The sequence below is a fragment of the Muntiacus reevesi genome, chromosome 10, assembly GCF_963930625.1.
Source record: "Muntiacus reevesi chromosome 10, mMunRee1.1, whole genome shotgun sequence".
Classification (NCBI taxonomy): Eukaryota; Metazoa; Chordata; class Mammalia; order Artiodactyla; family Cervidae; genus Muntiacus; species Muntiacus reevesi.
In genome coordinates, this window is record NC_089258.1 from 48,985,708 (window position 1) to 49,004,398 (window position 18,691).

General features: G+C 44.7%; 1 protein-coding gene and 1 pseudogene across 1 annotated transcript; one reads left to right on the forward strand and one right to left on the reverse strand.

The window, feature by feature from the left end:
• Positions 1-4,567: 4,567 nt before the first annotated feature.
• On the reverse strand, positions 4,568-7,578 carry LOC136176351 (zinc finger protein 596-like). The gene is made up of 4 exons (XM_065946518.1): positions 7,567-7,578; positions 7,317-7,443; positions 6,529-6,621; positions 4,568-5,418 (listed from the first exon to the last, which is right to left on the reverse strand). The coding sequence occupies exons 1-4, from the start codon at positions 7,576-7,578 to the stop codon at positions 4,568-4,570; spliced, it is 1,083 nt and encodes a 360-aa protein (XP_065802590.1).
• A 10,875-nt stretch (positions 7,579-18,453) lies between these two features.
• On the forward strand, positions 18,454-18,654 carry LOC136176352 (small EDRK-rich factor 2-like; annotated as a pseudogene).
• The last annotated feature ends 37 nt before the right edge of the window (positions 18,655-18,691 follow it).

The window sequence follows — 18,691 nt, forward strand, 5'->3', positions numbered from 1 at the left end:
AGGCAGCTTGAGTGGTCTGGTTGCTAAGTCAGGTAAAGCACCGATTACGCCCGGCCTCTGGATGTGCGCAGCGGCGGTCCCCCAGCCCTGCGACCGGCCCCGGGCCTCGGGCCGCTGAGCGGCAGTTTGCTGAACCACTGGGCTGAGAGCACACGGGCGTCTGTGGGAGGAGCTGACTTGGAACCGTTAAGGAGTCTTTTGGAAATGCTGGAGGGCTTGAAAGCTGGCATCTTCCCCTTTTCTCACTCTTAAATCCATCACGATCTCTGGCCGCACAAGTTCCCCCCCTCCCCCCCACATGGACTTCACGGTTAATCAAGATTCCCACGTGCAAGAAGTAAAACTGCTCTTTGGAAACACCTTCCCCCACGTGGTGCGACCAGTCTTGGCCTTCCGCAATCTGCAGAAATTGAGTGGAGGGCAGAGGAGAGATTCAGGCAAGGCTTTACTGGGGCTCCTGCTCTGGCTGGAAGAGTGTGTGTGTGTGTGTGTGTGTGTGTGTGTGTGTGAAGCAATAGTTCCCTTTCTAGCTCCTAGAAGGATTAGGGTTGGAGCAGGGAGCATCTTCCTTATTTGGGGTGAGGGTAGGGGTGGGGTCAAGCTGGAGGCGTGGCATAGGCGGTTTGCCCCCCTTTCTGTGGTGCTGAGTGCAGAGGGCGCTCAGTACCCTACTTTTGCTTCTGCACTCAGATTTTGCTCCTGGCTCTTCAGAAATGACAGCTGAGTTTGTTTTTGTCTTTGTGTGTCTTTGGGAGTGAAGAATTCACCCCAACTGCACATGCACACGCACACAGTTATTTTTAGTCTCCTATAGTTTCTTTGTATTTTGTAGGGTGCAAGCATTCCAGCGTTGCAGCAAAGTGTCCCAGTCCCAAGCCTGTCCCACCAAGATATCTATCTATCTGTATGTCTGTCTTATCTCTCTATCTAATCTATCTATCTAACTGGGGTGTAGTTTAAAGAAGTGATGTTTAGGCATGGGGATGCTGATGATGCAGGTGGGCTGTTTAACTTTCAAAGTAGGCAGTTAGCCAAACTATTCCTCCTTTTTGGGCTTCCCTAGTAGCTCAGATGGTAAAGAATCTTCCTGCAGTGTGGGAGACCCGGGTTTGATCCCTGGGTCGGGAAGATGCCCTGGAGAAGGAAATGGCAACCCACTCCAGTATTCCTGCCTGGAGAATCCCATGGAAAGAGGAACCTGCATGCTACAATTCATGGGGTCGCAAAGAGTCGGACGTGACTGAGTGAGTAACAGACGCACACACACATTCCTCCTTTTTATTTGGGAGAGTTTTCCATGTGCATCCTTAAGTCAAGGATTTGCCACTTCCAAACGACCTTGCTGTGCTGACCCACTGGTTTAATGAGATAGAGTACCCGCTCCTTCTCTACAAAAGCCCTGCAGTAGAAAATGCCCAGCTGAACAACTTATATTTTGAGGAAAAAATAGAGGGGGGTGACCCAGGTGACCCTCTAAATCAAGTGAAGCTACAAAACATTATTATTTTTTCATTTACCAAAATAAAACTGCAGAGTCAGACATCTTTGATTCTTCCCTACAGTTTGGATGCCGCTCTTTAAAAAAAAGTTTATTTCATTGAAGGTAATGTATTTGGCTTCCCTGATGGCTCAGTGGTAAAGAATCTGCTTGCAGTGCAGGAGACACAGGAGACTCTGATTCAGTCCTGGATATAGAAGATCCCCTGGAGAAGGAAATGGTAACCCACTCCAGTATTCTTGCCTGAAAATCCCCAAGGACAGAGGAGCCTGGTGGGGTACAATCCAGGAGTGTGCAAACAGTTGGACATGACTTAGCAACTGAACAGCATTGTTTATTTATCCCAAGAGGCTTCCCTCCTAGTTTTCCACTCACTTTTCAACGCATTTCTGGATTTCTCATCAGAATTTTGAATTCTGATCTTCTAGGTCTGTCCCCATTTCAGAGTCTCAGTTCTGTGACACAGATGTTCAAATCCCCTGTAAACCTTTGGTGACGTTTCCCTCAGGGCATCCCTTGTGGCTCAGCTGGTAAAGAATCCGCCTGCAATGTGGGAGACCTGGGTTCAATCCCTGGGTTGGGAAGATCCCCTGGAGAAGGGAAAGTCTACCCACTCCGGTATTCTGGTCTGGAGAACTCCATGGACTGTTTGGTCCATGGGGTCACAAGAATCGGACACAACTGAGTGACCTTCACTTTCACTTTCCCTCTATATCAATACAAGGGAGCAGGTTTAACATCTGGGTTGCCAGATGTTTGGCTTCATTTTCACCAAAACTGCCTTGTTAAAAGGCCCACTCCCTTTGGCTGACTACTACCTCCCCTTTTATTAGCTTCCAGTCCCCAAAACCTCCTTTTCCTGGTTGTCCTGCAAAAGGAGTATGTCATAATGTGTCCACATTGGGAGCAGGACTCTCCTCCTCTAGAAAAGGGATAGAAAATTGAAGTCACTTACAGAATTTGGAATTGGGAGGAAAGGAATCATTGTGGTATTCCATACTTTCCTCAATGTTTCAAGTTTTGGAAAAAAAGAATGTTTCCCCGAATTTCTAAGTTTTATTGGAGGCATAAATATGTATCCCATATGTTAAAAAAGAATCCAATGATTTAAAGTTTTGGAGGAGGGTCTTACTCCTGGGGCAGTAGCAGTTTGAACAGGAGCTACAGTGATTGTCTTCAGTCCTGAAGCTATGGGAGGGATTTTGCGAGGAAAAGTATATGGATGTGTGTCAAAAGATAACTTTCAAGTCCTACAGACAAAGTGGGGAGATCTGCTTTGTGACAGCATTTTTGGGGAGGAAAAGTACATTGTGCTAATTATTTTAAAAACCTGCTTGTGTGATGGCTGGTAGTTTTACACATTTTATATTCCTGCAGATTTATTCCATGAGCTTATGTGGTGGTAACAAGGCTTGGTTCCTGTTTAGTGAGACAGCTGAGTGCCTAATTCAGGAATCAGCTGAGTAAGTTAGACAGTATGATCATGGAAGGAACTCTCCATCCACTTGGCTCAGTTCTAAGGTTTTGGGACAGAATAACAGAGATTTCTGAGGTCTAAGAGGGCAGAGATGTCTGTCTCTTGAGCCCCGGGTGGTTTCCATCTGCAGACACAGGTTGAAGGGTCTCAAATAATGTAGGACCAGATGTCTCTGAGGCTCCCCCAGAACCTTACCTGAGCAGGGTTGTGACATTCTGGGAAATCTGGTCAGTGGAGCTGAAGATCAGAGCTGTGTTACCCCCAGGGCCTGAAGGGGTAGATGGGGTGGGGGCACGTTGAAATGAGTGGAGCTGAGTTGTGAGGAAAGAGCTGTGGAGAAAGGGGGACTCAGAGAGTGGGGCTGAGTCTCTGCCCACTTTCTCAGAGTGCAGACCTGCACGCCTGTGTTTGTGTGTGCATGCTAAGTCTCTTGAGTCATGTCCGAATCTTTGCAACCCTGTGGATTGTAGCCCACCAGGTTCCTCTGTCCATGGGGATTCTGCAAGCAAGAATACTGGAGTGGGTTGTCATGCCCTCCTCCAGGGGATCTTCCCAACCCAGGTATCGAAGTAGTGTCTTTTACATCTACCTGCATTGGCAGCCGGGTTCTTTACCACTGGTGCCACCTGGGAAGCCCATCCCTGGGTTTACAGGGGCCCAAAGAAACCAGACAGCAACGCTAAACTCCTTTAGCCACAGACTTTATTGTTTGAATGTTTTCAACTATGACTTTTTTGGGGGCAGACTTTAATTTTACAAAACCCTACATTGCATGTTGCTGGGTCACTTCACTCTCCCTTTGATACCACGTTTCCATGAAGACGTATTTCTCCCAATCACAAACTGCCTGACTGTGTGTTATAGGATTCTTTTAGGGGTTCCCCCTCCCACACAGTGTCATTTTTTTTTTTCTGACATGAAATCTAGCTGTAGCTTCACTGTGATTTTAGGATTGCTGCATGCTCAGTGTGAGAATTTAATGTTGACTGAGAAATGAAAAGTGATCCCTGAAGTCTTCCCTTCTGTCATGACACTGAGTGTGTTCCATAGACTGAGCATGTGTGGACCGGAGGGATGCTATGGAGAAAGAATTTCTCATACCTTTTCATGAAATAACTTCTTTAGGATGACTTATTTAAAAGTATGCTTTGGTGTTTCTCAGCATACTTTGGTATCTTTCAAGAGTCTTCATCTTTGTTCTTGTATTTATTTTTTTCTCAAGGTTTCTTGTGCACATTAAGCCTGGTGACCAACTCAACGGTTGTCAACGGTTATCACAGTGATAGTGGTTCTCTTCATGGAGTTGGTTCACATTGATCAATAATTATCAAAGGAGTAGTAGGGGTTGCTTATCCTCTGCTAATGTCCTCTAAGCTTTAGAGTTGGGGGCTGTTGCTGGAAACACCCATATTGTGTTTGTAGAGTGAGTTCTGTTAAGTTACACTGGGTCAAGCTAATGACTAAAGTCACAGAGATAGCACACATGTGTATCCATATCCATAGGTAGTGCCTGTCTGGACTGCACAGCGCAATGCCTGAAGGAACCTCCATATTGATTATGTCACCTCAGGTCAGAATGTCTACTGAGGGTCCTACTGGTTTTCTCTCTTGTGCTGGGTTCCCTCGTGTCGTCTAAGGGAAGAGGCACGAGTAAAGTGTTCTCCACAGAGCTGACATTCATAGGGCTTCTCTCCACTGTGGGTTCTCTCATGTTCCCTCAGTTTAGCATATTTACTGAAGGCCTTCCTACACACAGAACATACATGTGGTTTCTCTCTAATGTGGATCCTTTTGTGCACATGAAGCCCTGAACTATGAGTAAAGGCCTTGCCACACTCAAGACATACATGTGGCTTCTCTCCAGTGTGGACTTTCTTATGCGAACTAAGGCCAGAGCTTTGAAGAAAGGCTTTGCCACACTGATGACATTCATATTTCTTCTCTCCTGTATGAGTTCTCTCATGTTGTTTCAAGGAGGAATTTTGATTGAAGACTTTCCCACACAGATGACATTTGAATGGTTTTTCTCCAGTGTGAATCATGCTGTGTCTCCTGAGGCTAGCACATCTACTAAAGGCTTTTCCACACTGATGACATTCATAGGGCTTCTCTCCTGTGTGAGTTTTCTCATGTAATTTCAGGGAGAATCTTTGATTGAAGACTTTCCCACACAGTTGACATTTGAATGGTTTCTCTCCAGTGTGAATTATCTTATGTCTGCTAAGGCTAGAGCATCTGTTAAAAACTTTCCCACACAGAGCACATTCACATGACTTACGTCTAGTGTGAATGTGACCCTGTCCATCGAGGAATGACCCTTGACTAAGTGATTTTTCATGCTGTTTCCTGACAGTATGTTTCCTTCTGAAGGGAACTATTGTATATTGAAGTGAAGATGTAGGAGTAATTTCCTCTCTCAAATCAGCACATCCAGCAGGATCCCCTTGTGGGTGAGAAACCTGCTTTGGGCGGAGGAGATATGAGCCTGTTACTGGTTTGCCCATGTCCAGGTAGACACTCAATGTCTACATATTCACCATAGAGCATCAGCTGATAATAGTTTCCTATTAAAGTGTCTCCAGTGTTGGTTGCAAACACATATTGTGTTACTCCCCTGCAGGTACAAACATTCTCTTTTTAGTTTCCTGACCCCAGATATCAGATTAATTTTGAAGATTTCTTTGTGTTTTACATACAGGAAATTGTGCTCAGTTACCAACTTATCTCATTACTAGGTCATTCAGTTGATGCCTGGGCTTCTCACCCGTGAAACTTACCATCATCCTGGTTGGGGATGTGTGCTTCCAGCAGACACTTTGCATTAATATCATTTCTTGTTGTCTAAAGACACTTTCACTGCCTACAGAAATGGAAAAAAATAAATAGATTTTATAATGGCATTAGAGAAATGAAAACATAGATAAATACCAAGGTCCATGTGCCTGTGTTTCAAAAATTGGTACTTAGATGGAGAAACTGTGTATAATAAAAAATACTGACATAGTAGAAATACTTTAAAGGTAATTGTCTAGGAGCTTTCATGGTGGTGCAGTGGTTAAGATTTCACCTTCCAGTTCAGGGAGTGTGGACTTGATCCCTGATAGGGGAGCTGACATCCCACATGTCTTGTGACCGAAAGACCAAATCATAAAACTGGAGAAATATTCTAACAAATTCAATAAAGACTTTAAAATGGTCCACATTAAAAAAAAAAATCTTTTTTTTTTTTTTTAGAGTCATTGCCTATTAGAAGAAAACCAGGATTAAATGTAGAAATGAAATGTGGTGAAGAGACACTGGGTCAACAAATGATGGAAAAAAACATTAAATGGGAGGATCAGGACAAGAATCACTATGTAGAAGTTTTAAGTTCAGAAAGTCCACAGCACTTTTTCCCTGGAAGAAGAAGAAGTGACTGGAAGGAAGTAATATGAATTGTGGTGGTAGATGCATAGAATGTAACAATGTGAGGAATATGCCCCAATGTTCTCACTTCCATTTTAGGGTATATCCCTCACTTCAGACTTTCACTGATATCTCCAAGGATGCTCACCTGGACTCTGACCTTGGAGGTCTGCTGCTTCACTCCACAACTCTTTCCCTTGTTCCAGCTGGAAAATCACATCTGATTTGCTGATCGGATAGCCTGTTTGATTAAAAAAAAAAAGCTGTGGATTTTTAGTCTAGGCTAATTACTCTGCTATGCTCAAAACATAGGTAAGGTAGTGAGGAAAATAAAGAGATAATTGAAGGTCAGTGCATGCAGCAACATCTTCAACAGACAGGACAGTGAAGGTCCTTCAGCAGCCCAGGAGGAAACCCAGAGCAGCAGCAAGAACAGTGAGGCTGTCTAGGGGCTGATGCCCGTGCACCAATTCAGAGAGAGGTCACAGATCCTCAGGCTTTTCCAAATGGGAAAGATCAAAAGACTCTATAGTGAGCTGAATATTTCTGTCAAACAGGATTCAGTAGTGATTCACCTCACAGGAAGAATCAAAATACATATATATGTATATGATATATACATGTACTCTGGTCTCAAGTCTTCGTGTAGCGACAGGAACAGAAGAATTATTTTTAAAAATATTTCATCCTTTATCCTATTATTTATGTATTAGAATATCCACTGAATCCTGAGTAGCAACAAAGATATGAAACCTGGCCAAGATAACCCTTCCGTGTGGTAACAAGTACCATGGAAAAGAACAGGTCCCTTTTGTGTAGTTAGGAGGACAAGCAGAGAATCAGGAAGCAGCTGGAGTGGGACTCAGGGAAGCTTGTTCAGTGAGTGAGTGAGCAGAATGGACACAGGTACCGGTATGTCCCTGTTGACAGACTCACCTACAGAGACCAGGTGGGTGACAGTTTCCACCATCACATTTCGGAACAGGTTTTTCTGAGACATGTCCAGCAGGCTCCACTCTTCCTGGGTGAAGTCGACGGCTACATCTTCAAACGTCACCGATTCCTAAAGCATCAGGGATGTTCTGGTTTAGACAGAGCAGCCCTACCACTGTCCAGAGTGGGCGGTTGGGCTGAGGAAGGATGGGGACTGGGTGCAGCTTCAGGAGAAGGAAGCATCACTACTCACCAGGGGCTCCATGCTCAGCAGCTCAGTCACCGGGAGCCTTTCTCGGGATCTCACTCACAGCCGATCCAAGCATTAGGCAGGCCAACCTGAGGATGGAGAAGCCATGAGACCCCAGTCCTGTGCTTCCAGACCCACCTGAATTCAAGCCCCCAACCTTCAGCTGGGTGTAGCCCCAGCCCAGCACTCGGAAACTAGTGGTGCGTCCAGGGAGTACTATGAAGCTTCTCTCCCAGATCCCGTGTAAGGAGCTAGAGCTGCGGTTGCTAACACAGAAAGTCAGAGTCCGTAAATAAGAACGTGCTTGGCGCTGACTGTGTTCATCAGCCCGCGGCACCCGGAGTCACTCAGTGTCCCCCCTGATCCCAGCCCTCGGGGACCCGGACTCTCGCCAGAGTAGGTGGTGGTTCACTGCTGTAGGTGAGCACTCCGGAAGCCCCCAGTCATCTCCTGCCTTATGCGCCCACAGTGCTTCTCCAACAGCCCTGGCAGTCCTCCGGAAACACACTGCCTTCCAGCTCTCCCTCAATCCTGAGGCTAGTTCTGTCCCCCATGCATATGAATATCAGTTACCCAAGGACCTATTTTAGATGGAGTTAAATCAAGGACTTATTCCATCTGGAGGAAACATAGCACCCACCCTGCCAGCCTCGTCCTTAACATCCCCCACACCAGAAAGTAGCAGGAGTCCAGGAGTCACAGGGTTACTGTCATAGACGATCTCAATCCTCCTGGTCAAGGATGGTCAGAAATATGGAATAGATGAGGTTTAGAAGGAAATTGCTTTATTTACCAATATACAATGGACACTCAGTTTCCAAAATCTTTAATAATGACAGGGTTACACTAGAGGAAGGAGCAGCTGTCATTTAATTTTGCTCAGTCTCTGTCCTGTGATCAAATACCTTTAGCCTAACAAAGATCAATAGATTTTACCTGTAATATGACTTCTAACAACAATAATCAGAAGAAACTCCTGTTATTTCTCTCTTTGTATTTATTGCTTAGTTTGAGGGGAACGTCTCCTTCCATATATCCAAAGTGAAGCCCCTCAGCACATCCCCTCTATCTTGAAACAGAAATCTCCCTGGAGATATTCGCTCTCAATCTTCTGCTCTCAGGTCCTCCCTCCAAAACCAAAGTGAAAGCCTAGGTGTCATTTTCTATCAGAAATGAATTCCTAGATCCATGCCTCTACTCACTGTGGAGAGGAATCTAGTGTCCAGGACAAAGCACAAATCCCAAAATCCACTTAAGAATAAGTGATTGGATTAGTGAATAGATTATGCAGAGCACCTGGGGAAACCCATGCTGGGAGGGTCTGTCCAGGAAAACCAATCAGGACTTGACCATGGATTGCCTTTGGTTTCGATTCGACTTCAGACAAATCCCAAAGTGAAGTGAAGTGTTCTTTTTCACTCAGACTATTTCTTCTACTGATAATAGGAATAGGTAAATTACTATGATATCCAGGGAAACCCCAGGCATATGTAACAGGCTGCCTACAATAGAAAGAAGATGGAACCTAGGCAACTTTGGCTATGTCCAGTTTAGATGTCGTAATCAAAGGAAGTTAATAATATATATAATAAAATAAGCATTTCAAGTGATTTATTCCATCTTGAGATAATTATTTCAACATAAAAATAGATCTCAAGACACATAAGAAATAAAGTGAGGAAAATCGCCTGATAAAATCCATTAAAGGAAATTAATTCAGAGAAGCAGAAAATGAAATACTTAGAAGAGAATTACCTAAATATTTAGAAACAAATATGTAAAAATATCAGATGTAGATCAATGACCAATAAAGTTTTTCAAGACAAAGGACATACTCTGTATCTGCATCGTGTGATACAGAAAGTGTCACAAACATGGGGTGATGGAATACTTGAAGTCTGGTTGGCAGTACCAATGACTGAAATTTAGCTATTTAATTGGATTAATTTAAATGTTCAAGCCACATGGTACTGTATTGGAAAGCCAAGATTAGGATCTTAGGTCAGGCATATAAATAGATTCAAGACAGAAATGTTGGAGCTGAAAAAAGGGATGTGAACAGTCAAAGGTTGGAATGAGAGTGGCAAAGAAAATGTTTGACACAGTATGATTCAGAGACCATGACATGTGTCTAGAGACAGATAAGACATAACATTTTAAGGAAGGAAGCACCCTCCTATCTCACAGTTCGGAGCACTCACCAAAATCCTAAATTGGAGGAGCGGGTGAAGCCAAATGGATTCTGAGGATTCCATAGCAAGCAGCTGGTTCCTCTTCCTCCAACCTCCTAAACGGTCCAGGTTCTTCTCTGAGTAAATGCCTCCCTCTGTCTGTTTGACTTCCTTTTAAACCTGAATAGCAGTTTATAGCCCCACCTGATCCACCCTATCAGGATCCTGAGCTTAATAGACTTTCAGTCTGTGAGACACGCCTCATCCGGTTTCAAAGTTTGGATTTTCCAGATTAATCGAAATTATAACCTACTCCCAGTGTTGGAGAGCAAAGATGTAATGACATTATTCAGGGACAGTGAGAAGATCCATCATTCTCTTCTTCATTCATAAATACTTTTGAGTGCATTCTCTGTACTGTCTTCAAATAACAGGGCATCAGATACACTGGGATTCTGTGGAAATGAAGCTGGGGTTCCCTGGGAGAAACTTGGAATTAAAAATAAAATGCAAGATGAAGAACTATGAACATTTGAAATATAAATAATGAGGTGACAACATAAAATCTATTGCTGGTCTGCAGAGCATGACTTTTAAAGTACTGACAACATAGTACCTTCAAGAACATGTTTAGAATCTATTAACTGTGTAAAGAAAATGGGAAGACAACTTTATACTTTGCTTCTTGGTTAGTAGGAAAATCCATACAAGTGTTCCTACACAGTAAACTATTATAAGTAATTTTACTTCCATATTATGCACAGCTGATTTAAATATTTAAGTGGAAATCTTATGGATGTGGAGATGGCTCTTTAAGCTTAAAATTCCTGGTTTCCAAGTGCAAAAAAATTAAGGGACACATTATTTCACTGTATCCGAGGACATTTTGCTTATACCTCATACAATGCCTGGTGATTCTATTATCTTGTGCATTTCAACTCCATCTCCCATATTCATTACAGAATATTTCACCTGAAACTAGTATATTAAGGTAAATCCACTATACTTCAATTTTTTAAAAAGAATATTTTAAACTTATGCCATTACCATTCAGTCTCAATGGACTCATCCTTTTGCTTTACATTCATCAGATTATGTACAGACTGTTTCCAAAATGAAATAGATAAGTTTGAGTGTGGACCCTTTCTGCCACAAGGTTTAGGGAACTCTTATAGGGTCATGTATTAATTATGCCATCTCCCCAATGTAATGAAAGGAATTGCCTGTCATCTAAACTTGGGAATTTATTTCTACACTTGTATTCTTTCCTATTTTCTCCTGGCACATCAGAATGTATGTTATGACTCAAAAATGTATACACTTTATTTTCATTTAATTTTTAAAGTATAGTTGATGAACAATATCATATTTGTTTCAGATATACACCTTAGTGATACAGTGTTTTTTATAGATCATACTCCTGTTGAGATTATTATAAAATGTTGTATCTATTTCCTGTGTTGTGCCATATATCCTCGTAGTGTATTTATTTTATTTATGGTGGTTTGTATCTCTTAATCCTTAACCCCTAACTTGCCCCTCCTACCTCCCCCTCCCAATGGTAACCACTAGTTTGTATTGTATACCTGTGAATCTGTTTCTGTTCTTTTATTTCATTTTTTTTAAGATTATACATATATGTGGTAATATACAGTGTTTGTCTTTCTCTGACATATTTCACCAAGCACTGTATGCCTAGGCTCATCCCTGTTGTTTCTAATGGCAAATTTCATTCTTTTCTTTATTGCTAAGTAGCATTCCATTCTATATATACCACATCTTCTTTATCCATTCATCTGTGGATGGACACTGAGGTTGTGTCCATGTCTTGGCTCTTATAAGTAATAATTTTGCGAATATGGGAAGTGCATTATATCTTTTGGTTTTAGTTCTTTTGTTTTCTTCAGATATGTACCCTGGAGTGGAATTACCTTTGTTCCTTGAGAGGTTTGACAGATGATTTTTCTCCTGAAAATATTATGTAGTTTAATATTTTCTGTCAAGTATGTATAATGAACTTTGTGTTGCCCCCCAAGTTCATATGTTGAAGCTGGAACATTCAGTGCATCAGAAGGTGACTTTACCTGGTGAGCCTGCAGTGAGATCCAGGATAAGATTAAAGTGATGGCCTTCTGGTGGGACCCTAATCCAATCTCATCTGTGCCCTTAGAAGCAGGAGAAGACACCAGGGTCTGAGCAAGAGGAAAGGCCGTGTGAGGACACGGTGAGTTGATTCTTGTCAGCTGTACATGGACACAGGCCTTGGGGACAAACAAACCCATCTAGGCCTTGATCTGGAAAGTTCTGGCTCCAGGAAACCTTGATGGCAACTAATGGGAAACTCCAGACTAGAGTAGGAGGGAATGTGCTATTTCACATTGAAGACTTCAGAACACATTTTCCATGTCTTTTGTCCATTCCCTCAGGAGGCAGAGACTCCACATAGAGCTCTGCTCAGGGATTTCATGAGACCAGAATATGTCCTTCACATTCGTAAGTCCTTCATCAGTGAGGATGAAAGACTTAAGAATTCCTTGAAAAGAACTTCAGGATGCTGTATGCATCTAATGTCTATATAATATCAACCTATGTACATTCTGTCTCAATCTTCATTTGTCATGAGTTCTACTTCACACATCTTGAAATGATGTATAAATTCAAATACGTTTTTTAAAAACATGGATGTTATCTCACACTTTTTCAATTTTTCGAAATATGTTGTCATTACACATTTTTTGTTATCTTTCTTCCCTGGGCTATTTAAATGATTATTTTTGTTTTGAAAGTAGGAGATTGTTGAACCCTTCTTTGCTTATTCTGTCTGAATATTTTGGGCCAAGTGTGGCTAAAGAGCTGTGTGCCATCACCTGGGTGGATGGAGGACCACCATCTTCTCACAGCTGACAGCATGTGTTCTGATGGAGCCCAGATTTGTGCCATCTCTCTAAAATTGTCCCATGTCCTGAAGCCCTGCCCCCTGGATGTGCAAGTCCAAGAATATCAGCCCATCCCTAATAATTCCAATCCCACTTGGCTTCTCTGACAGACGCCTCCTTTCTACTCCTGTGATGCTCAGAGGATCCCATAAAATAGAGCATTTCTCAGGCCCATTCAGAGCCTTTGAAATGACAAAGTTGAAGATCAGACAATATTTTGTTTTGTGAGAATCTAAGAATGTACTGAGGAGGATTTAGATCCTGAGACAAGGGAGTAAAAGAAATAGGCTGTGACCCAGGTCACAGAGAAAGACCCAGGTCTCAGAAGTTTTGGGAGGTCTGGGCACAGTCCCAACGTGCCGTCTCCCTGATAGTTTCATCCCCTTGTGCCTTCAGCCAGCAGCTCCCTGCCTTGAGGTGCAGGGCTCTGCAGAATGAAGACATTCCCCCAACCGTTGCTCTGTAGGAAGGAAGGAGCACAGTTTGCTCTTCCTAGGAAGTCTTCTCTACGTGGCTCAGTGGCTGTTCTTGGACCCACTCAGGTCTTTTCCTGCTGGAGAAGAGAGGCCTGTGTGGTGGGTGATCTCTGCCCACCACCTCCGGTGCTTCTCAAACTCTGCCGCTCGTTTGATGACCTCAGAGAAGCAGCAAGCCCAGTGCCCAGGTCTCAGAACAGACAACCAGCTCTACTTGTAAGGAGGATCCGGGCGTATGTACACATTGCAACTCACCAGCTGAGTCCAGTGTGGCCAGAGTGAGAATAAACCAGTACAATTGCTTATCATATTCTCTACGCAGGGGACTCACATGGTGCATTGTTAACGTGCGTATGTGGGGTCTGGGAGGGCCTGATTCTGTGTTTTTAATAAGGTCCTCTGAAGCTCCTCTTTCCCTCAATTACAAAATCTATCTTGAGTAAAAATAACATTCCAATGATCTTCAAGGCTTAGAGATAAAAATCACATACAACGTGTCTTTATATGGTAGAACTTTATTAAAATTGAAAGAATTTTTTTATTGGTAAATTTTATAAAATTTGTGGGAGAAATTATATCAATCCTACCAAAATTATCATTAAAAAGGAAGCAGGAACTTATTCCAACTATTTTATCATATCAACTAATTTTTCATACCAGTATTACATGACAAAAGCAAGTAATACATTATAAGAAAATCATAGATGAATTTCCTCATGAACATAGATAAGAAAAATTCTTAATAAATTATTGGCATATTAAATCCAACAGTATATAATATTATATATACATATACACATACACGTAATGGATCTTGACCTAAGAATGATTCTGCAAATTTGATTTAGGGTAGAGGCAGGCGCTGCTGGGGCTGGGTTCAGAGCCTGCCTGCCACAAAATGCTCTTTCTACATCTCTTGATATGATTGTATAGTTTTTCTTGTTTATTCTATAAATATAGAAAGAAAACTTTTATGTAAAGCTTTATAGTAACACCCTGGTGGCTCAGACGGTAAAGAATCTTCCTGCTACAGGAGATTCAGGTTTGATACCTCGGTCAGGAAGATCCCCTGGAGGAGGGCATGGCAACCCACTCCATTCTTCCCTGGAGAATCCCACAGACAGTGGAGTCTGGTGGGCTACAGTTCATGGGGTTGCAAAGAGTCACACATGACTGAGCAACTAACACTAACTAATAAAACATAATAAGCACAGCCATGGGAAAGCCCCCCACCATGATTTACAGTGAAAGAGTCCACAGAGTCCGTGAGTCTCATCTCAGGACAGGGCACAGCTGACCTTCTGCAGAGCAGAGTCAGGCCCTTTAGGCAGGCTCCAAACGTTCAGATTCAGATACTACCATCAGATACAGATACTACCATCAACTACAGATACCACCATCAACTACAGGTACTACCATCAACTACAGATACTGTCATCACTTGCTATTTACACAACAGTTAAAAGTTACTCCTAGAATTTGCCTCAATTGCTTATAACAGATTTAGGCTGACAGCTTGACACTCAGTTTGCTAAGTGCCCTGTGACAGACTCGGATTCCATGAGCAGACAGTGCAGTGTGGGCAGCTGTGTCCCCAGGGTGCTCCGGTCCCCCTGCTGTTTCGCCCACCAGGGTGGGGAGTCCTGCTTCACCGGGAACCGCCGCTCCCTGTAACACCCACCCCACCCGCCAGAGTCACAGTCACATCAGGGCATCTGGGGCTGGAGGACGAGTCTCAGTTGCCCCTGGTGTCTTCGTCCCAGTCGCTCTCTTCAGAGGAAGAAGACACCTGGAGGCCATCGTAGAGGATGCTCCGGGGCCCGGGGACAGCGTGTCCTTTGGGCTTCTGGTCGATGGACGGGCTCTGAGCAGGAGGGGCTGGCCGCTCCGCAGGCCATGGAGAGGGGGGCGCCGTGTACCGGCAGCTCCACCGGCCTTCACTCTCTCTCAGGAAGAGCATCCTGAGAGGTTGGCCCGGGACGCGGATGATGGGCGGGGGGTGGGCTGCGGCGACGGCGCGGACGCTCCTGGAGGGAGATCTGTCCGGTGGAGGCTGGAGGTCAAAGCCTTGCCCCTGGGCAGGTGTCTTCTTGGATACACGGGCTGCCACTCTCGGTCCACGTCCAGCTGTGCTGGGTGGAGGAGGGAGATTCAGGAAGGCCCCCAGATCTGCTGTCGGAGTGCTCTCTGGGGGGGTTCTGGACGGGGCTGAGTCTAGGTTTCTTTGGGGAGTTCACACATGTCGGGGTGGGGGTCTGGGCATATCTCTTGCCTGGAGTCTCGATGCTGCCCTTGGAGGCCTGGGCCAAATTCCTGCTGATGAGAGGCACTGCGGGGCGGGTGGATCTCACATCATCTTTCCTGGTCGGTGACCCTCTTGGGTGACCTGGATTCTGAAGGGATTTCCTCTTGGATGTGTGGATAAGCACGGGCATGTTTGGATGCTGTAGGAGAAGACCACAGAGAGAGGCCAGGTGTGAGAATCTCCTCTCCATCCAGTAAAACACCTCATAGGAATTAATTTTATATGATAAGATACTCAACATCAGGTTTGCTCATAAAAAAATTACAGTATGACCTTGATACATTTATGGATCAAATAGGTAAATGGAAATGTTATAATAATAGATCTTATTAAGTAAGAGGAAACAAGCTTTTGGTACACCCTCTTCTTAGGACTGTACGCAGCTTGGTGTTTTGCAGGCACTATGATTTCAAAATGAGTTTTCATGGTCATGGAGGATGAATCACAACTCACAGATTCCTGTTCTGACTTCTACTATGGAAGCTACTGATAAAATCACTTCCATGTCCCTGCCAGCTTATTCCCAGACATGCAAGTAAGAATGCAAAATCAAAGGCACCATGAAAAATGGTATCTGAAGAATAAATGATCACATTGATCAGGAAAGAATGTGAATGGTTTCCTCCCACAGAAAGGACTGAGGCCAGTCGATTAAAGAGGGGGCCCAGCAGAGACTGACCCTCAGGCAGTGGCTGGGCTCCAGCTCCTCCTTCCAGCTCTGCGGATGCCGACCGTGGGGCCCCCTGGGAAATCGCTGCAGGAGCTTCCTCTGCTGCTCCTCTTTCCTGAAACACAAGCACGTCAAGTGTCAGAAACCCAGTGTCCTTGGCACAGTTGGGACAACGGTGCTGTGGCCCAGCCCCTTTCCTAGTTTGGGGGTGACACCAGACCTGAACCCCTCTGCCTTTGTGCAGACCCCCACGTCCTTCCCCGACTCCTGAGACCCCTCCAGGGTCTCCCAAGAAGTCCCGTCTCTTCATCTCTATGGCTTTGGGGCCGGTCAGGTGCAAAGTTGTGTGTGTTCCCCACACTCCTTAGTGACTTCAGGCATAGCGTGAGCCCGAGTGTGGCCCCTGAGGACGAGGCCCCTGTCTCTGTCTCCCCAGCTTCCCTGTCCTTTCTAGAGATGGCCCAGCACAGTGTCGACAAGGAGAGGAACTGCCTCCAGATTTCAGCCCAGACCTTGGGTCTCACCTCCCCGTCACTCACCTCTGCCTTTCCTCCTCCTTTCTCTCAGCCGTGTTAGGGGGTCCCTGGGGTCGGTGGGTCCTGCAGCTTCCGTGCTTCCAGGTTCTCCTTACCGAGTCTGGACCCCAAGGGCAGGGGGGCCAGCGCCCCTTGCCAGCGCTTCATGGGGCACCTGAGGCTCCTTGCTGTGTGTCCAAAGGCTCCACAGTCCTTACACTTCACCTGTGGGTGGAGGAGAACCAGGTCAGCGAGTCAGCAGAAACCACAGGCACGAGCCCAAAGTTAGTCCCAGGACAGATAGAGAGGGCTGAGTGCTGGTTCTGGAGAAAGGACATGGTCCCTCAGGGAATGGGATATTTACAATACTGTGGTCCCCAAAGACTTCATCAGGACCATCAGAAGAGGAGGGGCTGGCAATCTAAGATGAACAGTAAGAGCCCCGTTGAAAGATCTGGATGAAGCCAGGCCAGACATAACCCCAAGGAGTCCAGGTGGTTCCTCCCAGCCTCTGAATGGCCCGATCTGCTGGGGAATGAGGTCCCATGGCAGTTATCTTTGGATGGGAATGCACCAGTTAGTTATGGACCCAGAATATTCCAGGTCTAAACCCTGTCTCCGCAGTCCATGCCACCCACAGATTCCCTGCAGTCCAAGCCCCCACTCACCGTGGAGTCCTTCTCCTGCAGTGGGAGAGCCATCTGCCTCCCAGGTCCTGGGTTTTGCTTCCTCACTTTCTGGTCTTGAAAGAGTCGGCAGGCTCTCAGCCATCCATAATGACCAGCCATCTTCCACACCTACTGGAGATTCTCCTCAATCTTAATTTTTGGATTTCCTGTGTGAAAAGAAAGAAAAAAAACTGTCATATTGATGCAGAGACACAGAGACATCTCTGCCCTATCGATCTCCTAAATGGGGATCATGACATCATGACCAGGTTTCTGACAATTTGACTTCTTCTGCCCAGATATTTCTCTTCACAGAAAGTGAAGAAGAACTAAAGAGCCTCTTGATAAAAGTGAAAGAGGAGAGTGAAAAAGTTGGCTTAAAACTCAACATTCAGAGAACTAAGATCATGGCAAATAGATGGGGAAACAGTGACAGACTTTATTTTTTGGGGCTCCAAAATCACTGCAGACAGTGACTGCAGCCATGAAATTAAAAGAAGCTTGCTCCTTGTAAGAAAAGCTATGACCAATCTAGACAGCATATTAAAAAGCAGAGACATTACTTTGCTGATAAAGGTCCATCTAGTCGAAGCTATGGTTTTTCCAGTGGTCATGTATGAATGTGAGAGTTGGACTCTAAAGAAAGCTGAGCACTGAAGAATTGATGCTTTTGAACTGTGGTGCTGGAAAAGACTCTTAAGAGTCCCTTGGACAGCAAGGAGATCCAACTAGTCCATCCTAAAGGAAATCAGTCCTGAATATTCACTGTAAGGACTGATGCTGAAGTTGAAACTCCAGTACTTTGGCCACCTGATGTTAAGAGCTAACTCATAGGAAAAGACTTGATGCTGGGAAAGATTGATGTCAGGAGAAAAAGGGGACGACAGAGGATGAGATGGTTGGATGGCATCACTGACTCAATGGACATGAGTTTGAGTAAACTCCAGGAGTTGGTGATGGACAGAAAAGCCTGGTGTGCTGCAGTCCATGGGGTCGCAAAGAGTCGGACATGACTGAGTGCAACTGAACTGAACTGAACTGAGGGAGGAAGCTTCAGGGGAGAAAGCAGGATAGTAACGGTGGTCAAATGTGAGAGAGGAAAATCTGGGTGGTGAGCAGGAAAAAGGTTCAAAAAGCTGAAATGTAATAATGTGCAAAAGGGCAGTCGCTGCAGTCATCATCACGCGAGGTAAGCAGCAGGAGCTTGCCCGCCAGAAGAACATGAAAAAGCAGAGCAACTCGGGTAAGGGAAAGCACTGAACTGATGGGGCGATTGTCCCCCAAACAGAGGACATGCAGATCATGCAGCAGAAGCTGAGAAAGGCAAAAGGGAAGCAGGAACCCAGGTAGCTTTGTGGCCATGTTGTGCAAGCCTCTTGCCCTCTGC